At 35.4% G+C, this 13547-nt stretch overlaps 1 protein-coding gene across 1 annotated transcript in view; it reads right to left on the bottom strand.

Annotated features, from left to right (window-relative positions):
* The window catches only part of LOC129005045 (eukaryotic peptide chain release factor GTP-binding subunit ERF3A-like), a 29092-nt gene that overhangs the window by 2750 nt on the left and 12795 nt on the right, over positions 1–13547 (bottom strand). Inside the window, exons 5-10 of the mRNA XM_054433806.1 lie at positions 13252–13386; positions 9968–10134; positions 6090–6264; positions 5599–5673; positions 5006–5194; positions 4267–4435 (exon numbers count right to left, since the gene is read on the bottom strand). Coding sequence (XP_054289781.1) covers positions 4267–4435; positions 5006–5194; positions 5599–5673; positions 6090–6264; positions 9968–10134; positions 13252–13386 — 910 coding nt within the window. The remainder of the gene's footprint in view (positions 1–4266; positions 4436–5005; positions 5195–5598; positions 5674–6089; positions 6265–9967; positions 10135–13251; positions 13387–13547) is intronic.

Genomic DNA, 13547 nt, shown 5'->3' with positions numbered 1-13547 from the left:
AAGCCTACATATTTCTGGGATGTTGGAAGAGGATTACAGCCACTACTAAAATAGTTATCACAGAAGTATTGTAGGGTTGGATGAAACACAAAGAGAAGAAGAAAAAACTCGAAGATTTTTATCTTCACAAAACTAAATTACTAATCTAAACTAAATTTAAATCACAAAACTATCAAGCTCAACATACTACAAGGTGTTCTCCTGTAAAATATACATTTTTGTTTATACATAAATATTCCTTTTTTGTCAAATAAACTGTATTACTTATTTACTCTCTGAAGAAATCTTACTGTAGAAAGTAATATCTGTGTAAGTATTTTTGAATGTTTCATCTACGCACTCCTGAGCTAATTTTTTTAAGGTAATCTATCTTAGGCGTAGAGGAAACTGGAAGTGGGTACTTTAAAGCCCTATGACGGCAGAGTCCTAAAATAACCGATGAGACAAATCTACAACACATGACTTAACTTTATGTCCAGGATTTTTTTACAAGGTTTAAGCCATTGATGTATTTGAAAAATCAAAGTTATGTTAAATGAGTTTTTACTTTATATCTCAAAGCCACTAAACCCAATTCTTTAAGTAATATAGCTAAAGTATACCTATTTCAAAACAAATCTTACAGATGCAACATAGAGAAAAAGGTCATTTTTTATTTTTTTATTTTTATGAGGATAGTAAGTAACCTGAATGGCAAAGAGCCCAAGCTGACACAAGAAACATGGATATTTAAACACTACAAACAAACAGAATATTTCACTGTCACTTGCAGCATTTTCAATTATAGTCCAGTCGGCAGGTAGAAAAAAGAGGCGTTAGATGGAAAAAGGTCGGAAGTTAATGAAACTTGGGGATGTTGTTCAGGGATGATAAATCAACATTTTCCCAAGTTTTGGACCTCGAGGACCCTGTGGAAAAAAGAGGGTGGGGGAGAAACTTTTTTTCGACAATTTTTTTCTTTTATCTCAATAACATTTTTCTCTTACTTCCTACCAAAAAAGCATACCTTACACTTTTGTAGAGTGTTAAATTTCCTACAATTCTATATTTCAAACATGTTTGTACGATAATTTGTTACCGAGCGATAGTATTTTTATTTTAATGTGTTTTTAAAAAATCCACCAAAATATGCAAAAAAGCAGAATCCCAACCAATTTTTTCTGTTAAACACAAACTATCACGAAATTTTAAAGTAATTATGGTTCCGAGTTATAAGCACTCTCTCTGGATACACCCTCCCCCCACTCACCCAACCACACCAGCCACCCTTTCCAAACCCAACCAGAATTATCAAAAGCTAATTGTATTCTCCGATGAAAACCAACCATATTCAGATCTAGTTGGTATTGATATTAGTTACTCTTTGAAGCTGAGGTGTTATCATGACCACCGCGTGGAGGAAAGGAGCAGCAACCTGGAGAGTAGAGGACAATGGGATATCTGCCTCTTCCACTTTTATGAAGATAGACTATATTTGTGTTAGTTCATAATGCTGTCGACATAATAAGTATGTATACATCTTGAGAAGTAATAACGACGCTGTCGAATTTGCTAGCATTGGATATGGCAGTGATGACGATCATCACGTAGGCGTCCTCATATGCTTGCTTCACTTCTATGCTAGCATCCGCCATTGGTGTCATCAATATAGAAATAAATGCGCTCTAGTTGATATCGTTTGTTATGAACTTTTCTTGTGGTCTAGTCACCACAGTAGATGAGGAGAACACGACTTTGGTTGCTGACTGTTAATGCAGTACGGTGAAATCGTTCTGCGGCTTTGGTGCTTTTATAGACTGCAATATAGGGGTATCCATAAAATACAACAATCACTTGGCCCCGAAAGTGCTTCCCATATATTTTATATTTTTATTTTATCACACGATGTCTTGTATTATAATAGTATTGTATTTTTAGTTAGTTTTGACCTGAGTTACTCTGTAAAACAGTAATATTTGTACTGAGAGACGCTCGGAAATAAAGGCATTTTTATTTATTTATTTATTTATTCTGCACGTAGTTGATGTACGTAGAACACAGCATCTCAAACCTGGTTGTAGGAGTTTTGTTCCATACAACTTTATGTAACCTCCATTAATTACGTTACATTTCCTGTTGACAAGGTTTACTTTCTCTATAGGAATGAAGAGTGAGTACATTACAGACTTTGTTCCCTTGCGCATTCCTTCCTCGGTAAAGATTGATACAGGGATGGGGTCGAGTTCAAACTTAAATAGCTTATTTATATATTCCTCAGATCTTTTTGCGATACAGACACACTGGAAAAGAGTGAGAGAATCAACAGTAAGTTTTTTACCAGTAATTTCAACGAGCATGAAACGGAAGTGAGATTCACGACCTTATCCTTCAGTTTAAGTTTAAATTTCATAAAATTTTCACTCACCATTTTCTGAGCACCAACATTTTCTTCTTGCATAATATCCCTATCTCCCGTGCTAAGTGACAGTTAACTCCGTCATGACCAATGATTAATGTGCTCAAATCAATCTCGTGGATGTGGGGGAATTTGGGATGTTGTTAACTATGCGAGCAGTTTATCAAAGTCCATGTTGTCTCCACATGGGTTTATCTCATGTCTAAATGCTGCTCAGATGTCTCTGAGCGAACATCAGCGAACAATTCTACTTGGTCACAAATGCGTTGAAGACATAGCGTGCCCAATGTACATATGGAAAGCACAGAACGCTTACTCCGCGTCCACGAATAAGTCCTCCATAGCTCTTCATAGCTCGCGTGAAGAGCATTTCTGGTAGGCTACCAACCAAACGAGACTAAAACTAATATATAACTGTAAGCTACACAGCGTGCATGCATATTTTTGCATATTTTGGTGGATTAAATAAAATACATTAAAATAAAAATACTATTGCTCGGTAACAAATTATCGTACAAACATGTTTGAAATATAGAATTGTAGGAAATTTAACGCTCTACAAAAGTGTAAGGCATGCTTTTTCGGTAGGAAGTAAGAGAAAAAAGTTATTGAGATAATGAAAAAAATTGAAAAATTGAGAAATTTTTGAAGTTTTTACCCCACCCTCTTTTTCCCACAGGGTCCTCGAGGTCCAAAACTTGGGAAAATGTTGATTAATCATCCCTGAACAACATCCCCAAGTTTCATTAACTTCCGACCTTTTTCCATCTAAAACTACCTGCTGACTGGACTATTAAGGAAACAAACTATTGTCGGGACCACGTAAGTTTGCAGTTGGTGGCAGCCAATCACAAGACAAGGCTAGTGCGATGTTGCCACATCGCCCGTTGATAACACTAATTAAAATATACTAAGCAATATTTTCAAATCAGCTGGTATTATTAGATTTGGCATCACCGCACGGTTCTCATTGGGTCATTCAAAACCATTTGGTAATTAGGCCCCTCCCTCAACCGCAAACTTACGTGGACCCGACAATAAGTCAACTCATACTTTCCTTAAAAATAAGTGAGAATAGCAGCTACAATGGCTACTGTCATCCTTTTAGAAACTCTCTATTACTTTCTCTACACTTAAGACAAGAGTGCCGTGTCCCAGGGGACGAAATATTGGGTTCAGTTTGTCTCCTGTACATTCTATGGCCTACCTGCACTTCTTCATGTAGCATCTTTAACCTACAATTCAAAATTCTTGAAAAAACTCATACTTTACTTAGTCAAAAATGCTGTCAGCGACAGAATAATATCTTATTTTGTGTTAAGTGCAAAATTTTGTGTTTCTTGTAGCACATTGGAATCTTTCCCACTAAGGTAAGTTTAACTCCTAAATTTAGGGTAAATAAAACTAAAATAAACTTTGAAACTCGTTTACTTTTACTCTGAGATCCTTATTTCTGTATTATGTTTTGTTGTCTATTGAGTACTCTAATTGTGTTTTATTATACTTTTACTTATTGTATAGGAAAATGTTTGGTGCTAAATGTTGTTTATGACTCATATTAATTTTAGAAGGCAAAAATTGTATAAACCAAACAGACGGTTGTAATCAACCATTGTTTCAAAGTGTTCTAATTTTTGGATGTACATATTTACCTTATCGTTGAATAAAGCACTTTTTCATATCATTTCCATTCAGGTGAGCCTCCTTCCACACACAAAAATCCTCACATAAAAAACTAAAAAAAAAACATTGCCAAAAACAAATTGAGAACCTCCTCCTTTTGTTGGTAGTGGGGAAGTCGGTTAAAAATCAACTCCTTACTTAGTTACATGGTTCTTACTTAAACATATGCACTAGAGCTACAAGTTTACCTTCGTCTCTAAGCGTGAACCTGCCCATCTGAGGGAATAGTTTGAACTGCTCTAGACAGATGACTCCCGCACATTCTATCCTCATGATGGCGACCTGGTCCTGCTTCACGAAGCGTGGCCGCGTTTTTGATTTCTCCCCAGTCTTTTTGTCGATCAAACATATTAAGGCCTGAAAAAGTTGTATTTATAAATTACAGGGTAACCTCTAAGGTCGGTTAGAACATGTGTTTAGTTATTTTTAAATTATTTTTGTAATTTGTAATATCTGTTATTTAAAGAAAGACACAACCCCTTCTCCCCTCTTCCCTTCTACCTCTACTCAAGTGGTCAGTGGTCTGTCCAGGGGACTCCACTGTAACAACATACAGTGCTGCAAGAGCCAGTGTCATGCTTGATCTCTCAACCTCATGTGCAAACTAACTTAAACTCTACAACTAAATCTACGCTTCTAACACTTCCATTTTATTTTTCTCAAGCTTCTCTCTGTATAAATGTTGTGTCATTACATAATAAATTTGTGAATAACAGCTTCATTCAGAACAAAGTACATCAGAAAAATTTATACCAATTTTCCTCTGGTTTTTATTCTGCCTAGATGGTACAAATAATTTACGGTCATTTTTTTTTAAGTGAAAACAACTTCAACAAAAAAACTGAATGTCTAGTTCTATCTGTACTGATTATACTCCAAGCTGCTAGTGAACAACATTTGATATGACCAATCACAGATAACACTCACTTTAACTGTGACCTCCTCGGCCACGCAGTGTATGTGCATGACAGCCGAGTAACCGGCGCAGATGATGCTCTTGTGTTCCAAGATGACCACTTGAGCGTCAAAGATTCGGCCAGTGCGCGCCGGCGCCGTTGGGTCACACAGGACAAAGCCCGGCGACACGTCCTCCTCCTCAATACCTTTCAGCTTCACCTAAACCAGCGGTTAGGTTAGTCAAGTGGGAAACGTAAGGTGTAAGTTTTTTTTTGTGTAATCTTGAAATAGATACAGCAAATAAATAACTTGACCTCAGCTAATTAAATAACTATCACACAAACTTCCCTTCACAAAATATTTTATTTAATGTGAATGGTTTCTGTGAATAAAAATGTTCTGTGTATGTTTACTAAGCCTAAGAGTTTTTTAATGCTAGAGAGTTGTTATTTATGATGTAACTGACTCAAGCTTTACGGTAAGTTTTAGAAAATTCTACTGGTTTTAATGGCCTAAATTTCAAAAACCTTAATTTCAAGTTGAATGAATGTTCAAGCAAATGCACACAGAAGTAGATACCAACATACTATCATAAAATGACATAAGATTAAATTAAATGTTACCTTAATGTTTTCACCAGGTCCTACTTGTGTAACTTCTTCATCATCCGACCATAATTGATCTACCACCACAGGTGTCTGGAAAATGAGATAATCGATCAATCATACAAGTTTGACTACACGCACATAAATTTAACTGACCAACAATGTTTGGACGCGCTAGTCCAGTCTTGCTATTGGCTGCCGCCAACTGCAGACTCTCGTGGTCCCTAGTATAGTTTAGTATCAATAGCCATTCTTTAGGATGACTGAAGAGGATATCTAATCTATATGTGCTATTTGAGCCAATATAAAATTCAATTAGAACATCAGTGACATATAAAGGTATGCTACATTTTATAGGTTGTACTTTCAATTCTGTTAAAAAGTTTGCAAATTCTCCAACACCAATAATTGACATAAGCACATGCTATGACTCGATTCAACCAGGTAAACTTGTATTAAAAACTGGCTACAACTTGGGAATTTTACATCTACTTCATAGTCATTCTTACCCTGTTGGGCATCAGGATCAGCGACTGTCCCTTCTTCATTTCACCACTCTCTACTTTGCCCATGACCACAGTGCCCATGTCTTTGTATTTCTCTAACACAGGCATGAGGAACGCACCGTCCGTCTTGCGGTTCAGCGACGGCAGATTGTCAATGAACGTGATGAATGGCTCGCCTCTGCAACAGGTTAAGAACACCAACTGTTTACAAGTTCTACAAAAAACACTTAACTTAAGCTGTGACAGTAATGTTGTTTATAAGTTCATTTCTACTCCTACGTTCTCCTGATCAAATTTTATCGTCAACTTAGTTGTAATATGGATTCGTGTTGAAATTAAAATTTATTTTGGAGAATGGTTTTTTTTTCAAAAACGATAGTGAGCTTTTATAGGAATTTAACAATCACCATTAATAAGTTACCACTTTCAATGCTCATATTGTTTTCTCCTCATGGTTTGAAACTACTTGAGTTCATCAGAGACGAAAAATATAGTAATCATTGCATTGAAATGTAAAGAAGATAAGTTAGTTACCAACGACCAAACTGAGCAAAGCACATCATAACAGATGTATCCAAAATAATCAACCTTTTTTTAGACCTAGTACAACTGACCATAAAGTCGACTTGGATACTTAAAGCACGGACCCATCTGACCATGACAGGTCCTTGCTTGGGTTGAAGCCCAGTTAAATAAGTACAGCAGATCATCATTAACGAAATTACTGATAACCGTCAATTTCAATGCTCATATTGTTTCCTCCTCACAGTTTTGAAACTTAAGTTTCTTCAGAGACGAAAAATATTGTAATCATTGCATTGAAATATACTTAAGACATTTAATGATTTGACAAGAACTGAACTGGGTTAAACAAAGCATAACAGATGTCTACAACCATCAAAATATTTTTAGACCTAGTACAGCTGAGCTTAAAGTTAACCTCCGGGTACTTAAATTCAGAGACGAAAAATATTGTAATCATTGCATTGAGGTGTGATGAAGAGGTGTAATAACTGACCACGGAACTGGTTAAGCATAGCATGTGAGAAATATCCAAATATCTGTAAGATGCTTACTTCCACCTGTTGCAAAGAGCCTGGTCTACTTGGTCCTTCTTTCGGTCACCAACCCATCATACCATGACAGATTCGTGCCTGGGTTGAATACCAGTTCACATAGGTAAGGCAGACAACTAACCCAACAAACATTTACTTCAATGCTCATATTGTTTCCTCCTCACAAAAATTTTGTTTCTTCAGAGACGAAAAATATTGTAATCATTGCATTGAAGAATGATGAATTGGTGTATTCAATAACTGACCAAATATCCAATTATCTGAAAGATATTTACTACCACTCGTTGCAAAGAGCCTGGTCTACTGGGTCCTTCTGTAAGTCTCTTGTCATGACAGATTCGTGCTTTGGTTGAAGCCCAGTTCACATAAGTAAGGCAAAGGCAGACAATAATAATCCTGGTTAAGCATAACAAGTGAGAAATCTCCAATTATCGGAAAGATATTTACTTCCATTTATTACAAAGAGCCTGGTCTACTGGGTCCTTTGTTTTAAGTCTTTAACCTATCTTGCCATAACAGATTCATGTCTGGGTTGAAGCCCAGTTCACATAAGTAAGAGTAAGGCTGACGAAAATAATTAACCCAATAAACATTAACTTCAATGCTCATATTGTTTCCTCCTCACGAAACTTAGTTTCTTCAGAGACGAAAAATATTGTAATCATTGCACTGAGGTGTGATGAAGAGGTGTATAATAACTGTCAAATTATACAAAAAAAAAAGAAAGAAATTTTACCTTTTTAGGACAGAAAAAATTTGTTAAATGAAAAAATTGATAAGCCTATGAATTTTGTCACTATTTAATACATCTTCCCTTAAAATATTCTTTAAAAAAGATTTCTTATTGAATAAACTTTACACTAAAAACAAATATTGTGGATATGATTGTAATAAAATAACATTTTCAAATATTATAAAGGGACTAGCTGACCCGGCGAACTTCGTATCGCCTAAGTTATAGGTTTCCCCTAAGACAGACCGATGGAAAGAAAGTACCGTTACGTTTAATTTTCAAGATGATCTCGTTCGCATCGCTCAATCACGTCCTGGTTGAAGTTCGTTCGCTACGCTCACTCACCTTTGGGTTGGAGCTCGTTCGCTACGCTCACTCACCTTTAGGTTGGAGCTCGTTCGCTGCGCTCACTTGCCTTCAGGTTAGCTCGTTCGCTACGCTAACTCGCCTCCAGGTTGAAGTTCGTTCGCTACGCTCACTCACCTTTGGGTTGGAGCTCGTTCGCTACGCTCACTCACCTTTAGGTTGGAGCTCGTTCGCTGCGCTCACTTGCCTTCAGGTTAGCTCGTTCGCTACGCTAACTCGCCTCCAGGTTGAAGTTCGTTCGCTACGCTCACTCACCTTTTGGTTGCAAATTAGCTGTTGTCATAAATGTAAAAGAAATAATAGTGCTGCACCCCGTTGGTAATCCTTGTAACTTTAATGCTATTGAACATCATAGAACAGAACCAACTTGTTTAATTGAAACAGCTGTTAAGATTCATTAATTCCATTTCTCATAAGGTTAACATGGGAAACTCCAGAGCCACTGGGGCGGAGCCCTTTTAAGAATTTCGAAACGGGAAATAGTTTACGTCCGATTCGCATACCTACAGAATTTACACACCAAATTTCATAACGATCGGTGAAGTCGTTCCGGAGGAGTTTGCAGACAAACACTGTGACACGAGAATTTTATATATTAGATTATAAATGAAGAATACAGTACCCCCGTCTATATAGAATCTCTTTTAATCAGGTTACTTACGCATCAGAAAACCTGCCATCTAAGCGAATTTCCATTTGCCTGAATTGATTTTCAATTAAATCCAATTAAATAACATTAGGTTTAACAAGTAGTACATGTCTAGGTTTGCTGCTACAGGGAAACTAATAAAGTGTTTTTTGTAAAATAATAATAGCTTAGTATAAAATAAATCAATTTGCCAAGTTTTATCAAAATATATCCATAAACAAGCCAAATACAACATTTTACAATATTCTCCATATGAATAACATGGGAATTTTAAAATTAATTTTTTTTTTTTCATCGTGGCTAATAATTGTACAAAAACACTTTGATATTCTGAATTGTTTGTTTTTTTAAGCTCTTTAAAAAGTCTTCAGAGGATTTGGTAAATCTTGTGTTTTGAGGGTCAAAAATGAGAAATCCCAATTTTTACCCCGTTCCCATTGTCCGATCGTGCTGGTTAGTGAACTCATTCACGTTTATTCCGCCTTACACATTCAAACCAAATTTCATTAAAATTGGAAAAAAATTACTCAAGTTATCGCGTTCATGGACACATATATAACTCTCTCTCTCTATATAGGCTATATATATATTTGAACGAATGGTGTTTTTGGTCTCTAGGGACATAAAAATGAAAAATTAAATCAGTCCTGGACCTAGGTCTTACTGTGGCACCCATGTAGCTACTACTTCCCTACAGGGAAATTCGCTAATAAAAAAGACTTAAATTAATTGGGTATTTTATTTCAAACAGAACATTATAAAGTCAATGTTATAGTTATAGACGTTCATACAGTTGTTTAGTGAGGGGAAGTTTGGTATTCTAAGTTCAAGGTCACATAGTTTTTGTGGAGCGCAGGAAATTACAATAGTGTGAACCAGCTAGTAACTGTACAAACACCAAATGTACAACAGAATCAGCAGAAATATCCGAATCTTGTCTGCAACATCTACAACCATTGTAAGCTGCCACACCTGTCCGGGAAGGGTCAACCACTTACCAAGGACCGAGTAAAGCACAGCAAGACATTAATATCCAAACTATGTGTCAGATACTTACTTCCACCAGTTACACAGAGCCGGGTCTACTGTGTCCTTGAGTCCCTGACCCGTCTGGCCAGAGACAGGCATGAATGACAGGTCCTTGCCTGGGTTGAAGCCCAGTTTACGAAGGTACGGCAAGATCTTGTCTTTACACTCGTTGTACCTGGACTCTGCCCACTCCACCTGTAGTAATGTGACATTGGATAGTAACAAGAGTAGGGCTAAGATCTAACTCTTATTATAGTCCAAACCTGGCATCAAGACACCACACAGTATTGAAAAAAATCATAATAATGCACACTGCCTTTTCTTATACTCTGTACTAGCTACTAGTCTAACATTAGTGACACCAATTCAAGATTGGCCAGGTGCATTCCAGCCTGCTCTCTACCTGCTAACCCCTGTTTCTTCTAATACTATCCATCCTCACACTTTCTCAGTTTCAATGAATGAAAGTTTGGACATTGTTTACACAAAGAAAACTCAAGCAATGGTGCCGTCATAAAAGAAACCAACCTACTATCATTTGCTTTTTACTAAACTCTTGCTGAAAAGTTACAGCAGACACAATAAAATAAAAGTAAAAATTTAAATTTAACAAATAAGCGAGTAACCACTACTGATGTCCAATTAAAATTGTGACTTACCGTAATCATTTTAAAACCTTTATTACCAAACTTTTCTGGCTCAAATTTTTAGACATTCCAAAGTTTTTATAGTTGCCTCAATCTATACTATCTATACTATTATATAAAAATCTAATGGTGTCTGTCTGTATGTGTATTACTAATAGGTGCAAAAACTACAGCAAATTTTAGCCTCCTAGGTAAGTGGGAAGTGGGAGAATTAGTGATGAGTGAGTGAGTCAGTCAGTCAGTCAGTCAGTGAGGGGTTTGCCTTTTATATATATAGACTAGCTGTACCCGCGGGCTTTGCCCCGTTTAACTTCATAAGTGAGCTTGTTCGCATGGCTCAATCACGTCCTGGTTGAAGTTCGTTCGCTACGCTCACTCACTTTTAGGTTGGAAAATAATGGACCAAATTTTACCAACTGGACTTAAAACTTACAAAAATATAGCTACCATACCAAGGACCATTATAGGACTATTCACATTTCGATCCTTTGGCTTTAAAAGTTCTGAGGTGAACATTTTAAAAGTAAATATTGATTGGTCTCCATGGATGTGATGAGAACACTAACAATGTTTGTTTACATTTGCTTTGACATTTAAATACAAACAAGAAGAACTGCTAAACTGCATATTTCATAATTTCAGACAGCTGATACAAAGAAATTAAATATAATATTTTGCATAAATATGAGGTAGGTTTATTTTAATCTAACCTTTTATCATGGATTATTTATTCTTAAACTATGTCAATGATTATAAAAAAAAAATGTTATAACCGTTGCTGTATCAACTCCGACTCTGCTTTGGATTTTTTAAAGCGTCTTAAGTTAATAATCTTAAGTGAAAATAATGTTATTGATATGTTTTCATGGAAACATTATGAAAATTACCATGTATAGATGTTTTGTATGAATTTGGAGGCTACTTTAAATAAAATCTAACTGCTTCACATGTGTTAGATTAACTTGTTAGACATAACTTGCACATCACATTGTTTTTATATGTATATTTAGGTAAATTAAGTTATTGTGTTTTGCTAAACCTATGCTTAAATTAAACTAAAGAATATCATCAATAACTAAATTGTCGTTGATTTTTGTTTTCTAAAATCTGTTGTATATGTGTAACTATATTTAACTATCAAATGGTAATACAAAATACTCTTATTTTATCTTAACATAGCTTTCAGTTCACATTTACTTTATTTGATACATTTGTGTTTTGCCACACCACTGATTAAATTAAACCAAGGAAAATATCACAAAACTAAGCAGTACATAGTGTTCTTTTGTTTCTAAAATCAATGAAATATCTGTTACTATGTTTTCTTAATGGTAAGTGTGAAAATATAAAGGCAATGGACGATGGAACTGATTAAAAGAACCGGTTTGTATATTAAGTTGTTTGTTGATATTTTTGTATAGGTAGTAGAATCAGAGATGCAATGAAACATATACTGTATTTGCTATTACATTTTTTAGGCCTTGATGCTTTGATAATCATATAAGTTTTGTCTGCTGTCTTTAATGCTAAATAATTTTTTTGCAATTTTTTATAGTACCGGTACCTATAGATATAGTTTCTTTAATATTTCAAAAGACTGTATTGATAAGGCACAGCAATATTTATTTCAAAAGTTTATAACAGCTGACTTAGTTTTGCTAATGATTTATTGTGAGTGAAAAAACTGAAGATGAAAGGATTTGTGATCCTACTAATATTATAAATGAGAAAGTTTGGATGGATGGATGTATGGATGTATGGATGTTTGTTCGTTAGCGTAGCGAACGAGCTCCAACCTAAAGGTGAGTGAGCGTAGCGAACGAGCTCCAACCTAAAGGTGAGTGAGCGTAGCGAACGAGCTCCAACCTAAAGGTGAGTGAGCGTAGCGAACAAACTTCAACCAGGACGTGATTGAGCCATGCGAACGAGATAATCTTGAAAATTAAGAAGTTAAACGGGGCAAAGCCCGCGGGTTACAGCTAGTTTAATATAAAGGAGAGTTCAATATAAAGATATTTAAATTTAATAATTAGTATTTTTGTAACTTCAAAATTGAAATTTAAAATGTCAATAATAAATTAAAAGATGTGTAATTACAGGAGATGAAGGTAAATCTGGTAAATCATGTATGTCAAAGTTTTACTCGAAGATATGGTCAGTTTTTCTCATATCAGCCTACACAAGATTTAAAATTAATCAAAACCAAAATGGTGGTATCCACTACTTACCAGATTTAAAAGTCATAACTTAAAACATTTCTATTAAGGCCATAAAAGTTGAATTTTGTTTCTAAAAGCGTTGGCGGATGTGTAACTATTATATGCAAGAGATAAAGATTAAAATGTTTCTATTTTGTGTCCTCTTCCCGTTGCAAAGCACGGGTACAACAGCTAGTATTCAAATAATTCAAACTCTACATATGCATGTTACCAATAAGTATTAGGAAGCAACTGGGCACAAATTAGCCAAAATATGAATGTACACTAAAATGTTATATCTTGTGTAACTTTTGAATATTTAAATTTATTAAATTATATTTTTATATTATTTTTATATTTATTATTAAATATAGGTGGTTTTAAAACCCCTTCAAATTTTAACTAAAAAAAAATTAAACAATTCAACAGCTTAACATATGATGACTTGAGACTATACTGTGGTTTACCGTAGGATCGTCCATCTTGTTTATCAGCACCACCATGTGCTTCACTCCGGCTGTTTTGGCCAACATAGCGTGTTCTCGGGTCTGACCACCTCGGTCGAAACCCGTCTCAAACTCTCCTTTTCGCGCAGAGATCACCTGCAGAAAGAACCAGTTGTTTAGTCAATCACTAACAATAACCTAGGGTTGACATAAAAAAAGTGATACATAATATACTATTTTTTTTATGAGCATTATCCCAGTAGAAATATCTGATAATAAACCACACATTACAACTTTTCAACCTGATAAAATGAACT

Source organism: Macrosteles quadrilineatus, unplaced genomic scaffold (assembly GCF_028750875.1).
Source record: "Macrosteles quadrilineatus isolate MER2022 unplaced genomic scaffold, UCM_ALF_1.0 Scaffold_14__1_contigs__length_3811126, whole genome shotgun sequence".
Lineage (NCBI taxonomy): Eukaryota > Metazoa > Arthropoda > Insecta > Hemiptera > Cicadellidae > Macrosteles > Macrosteles quadrilineatus.
This window is presented reverse-complemented; position numbering and strand designations above follow the sequence as displayed.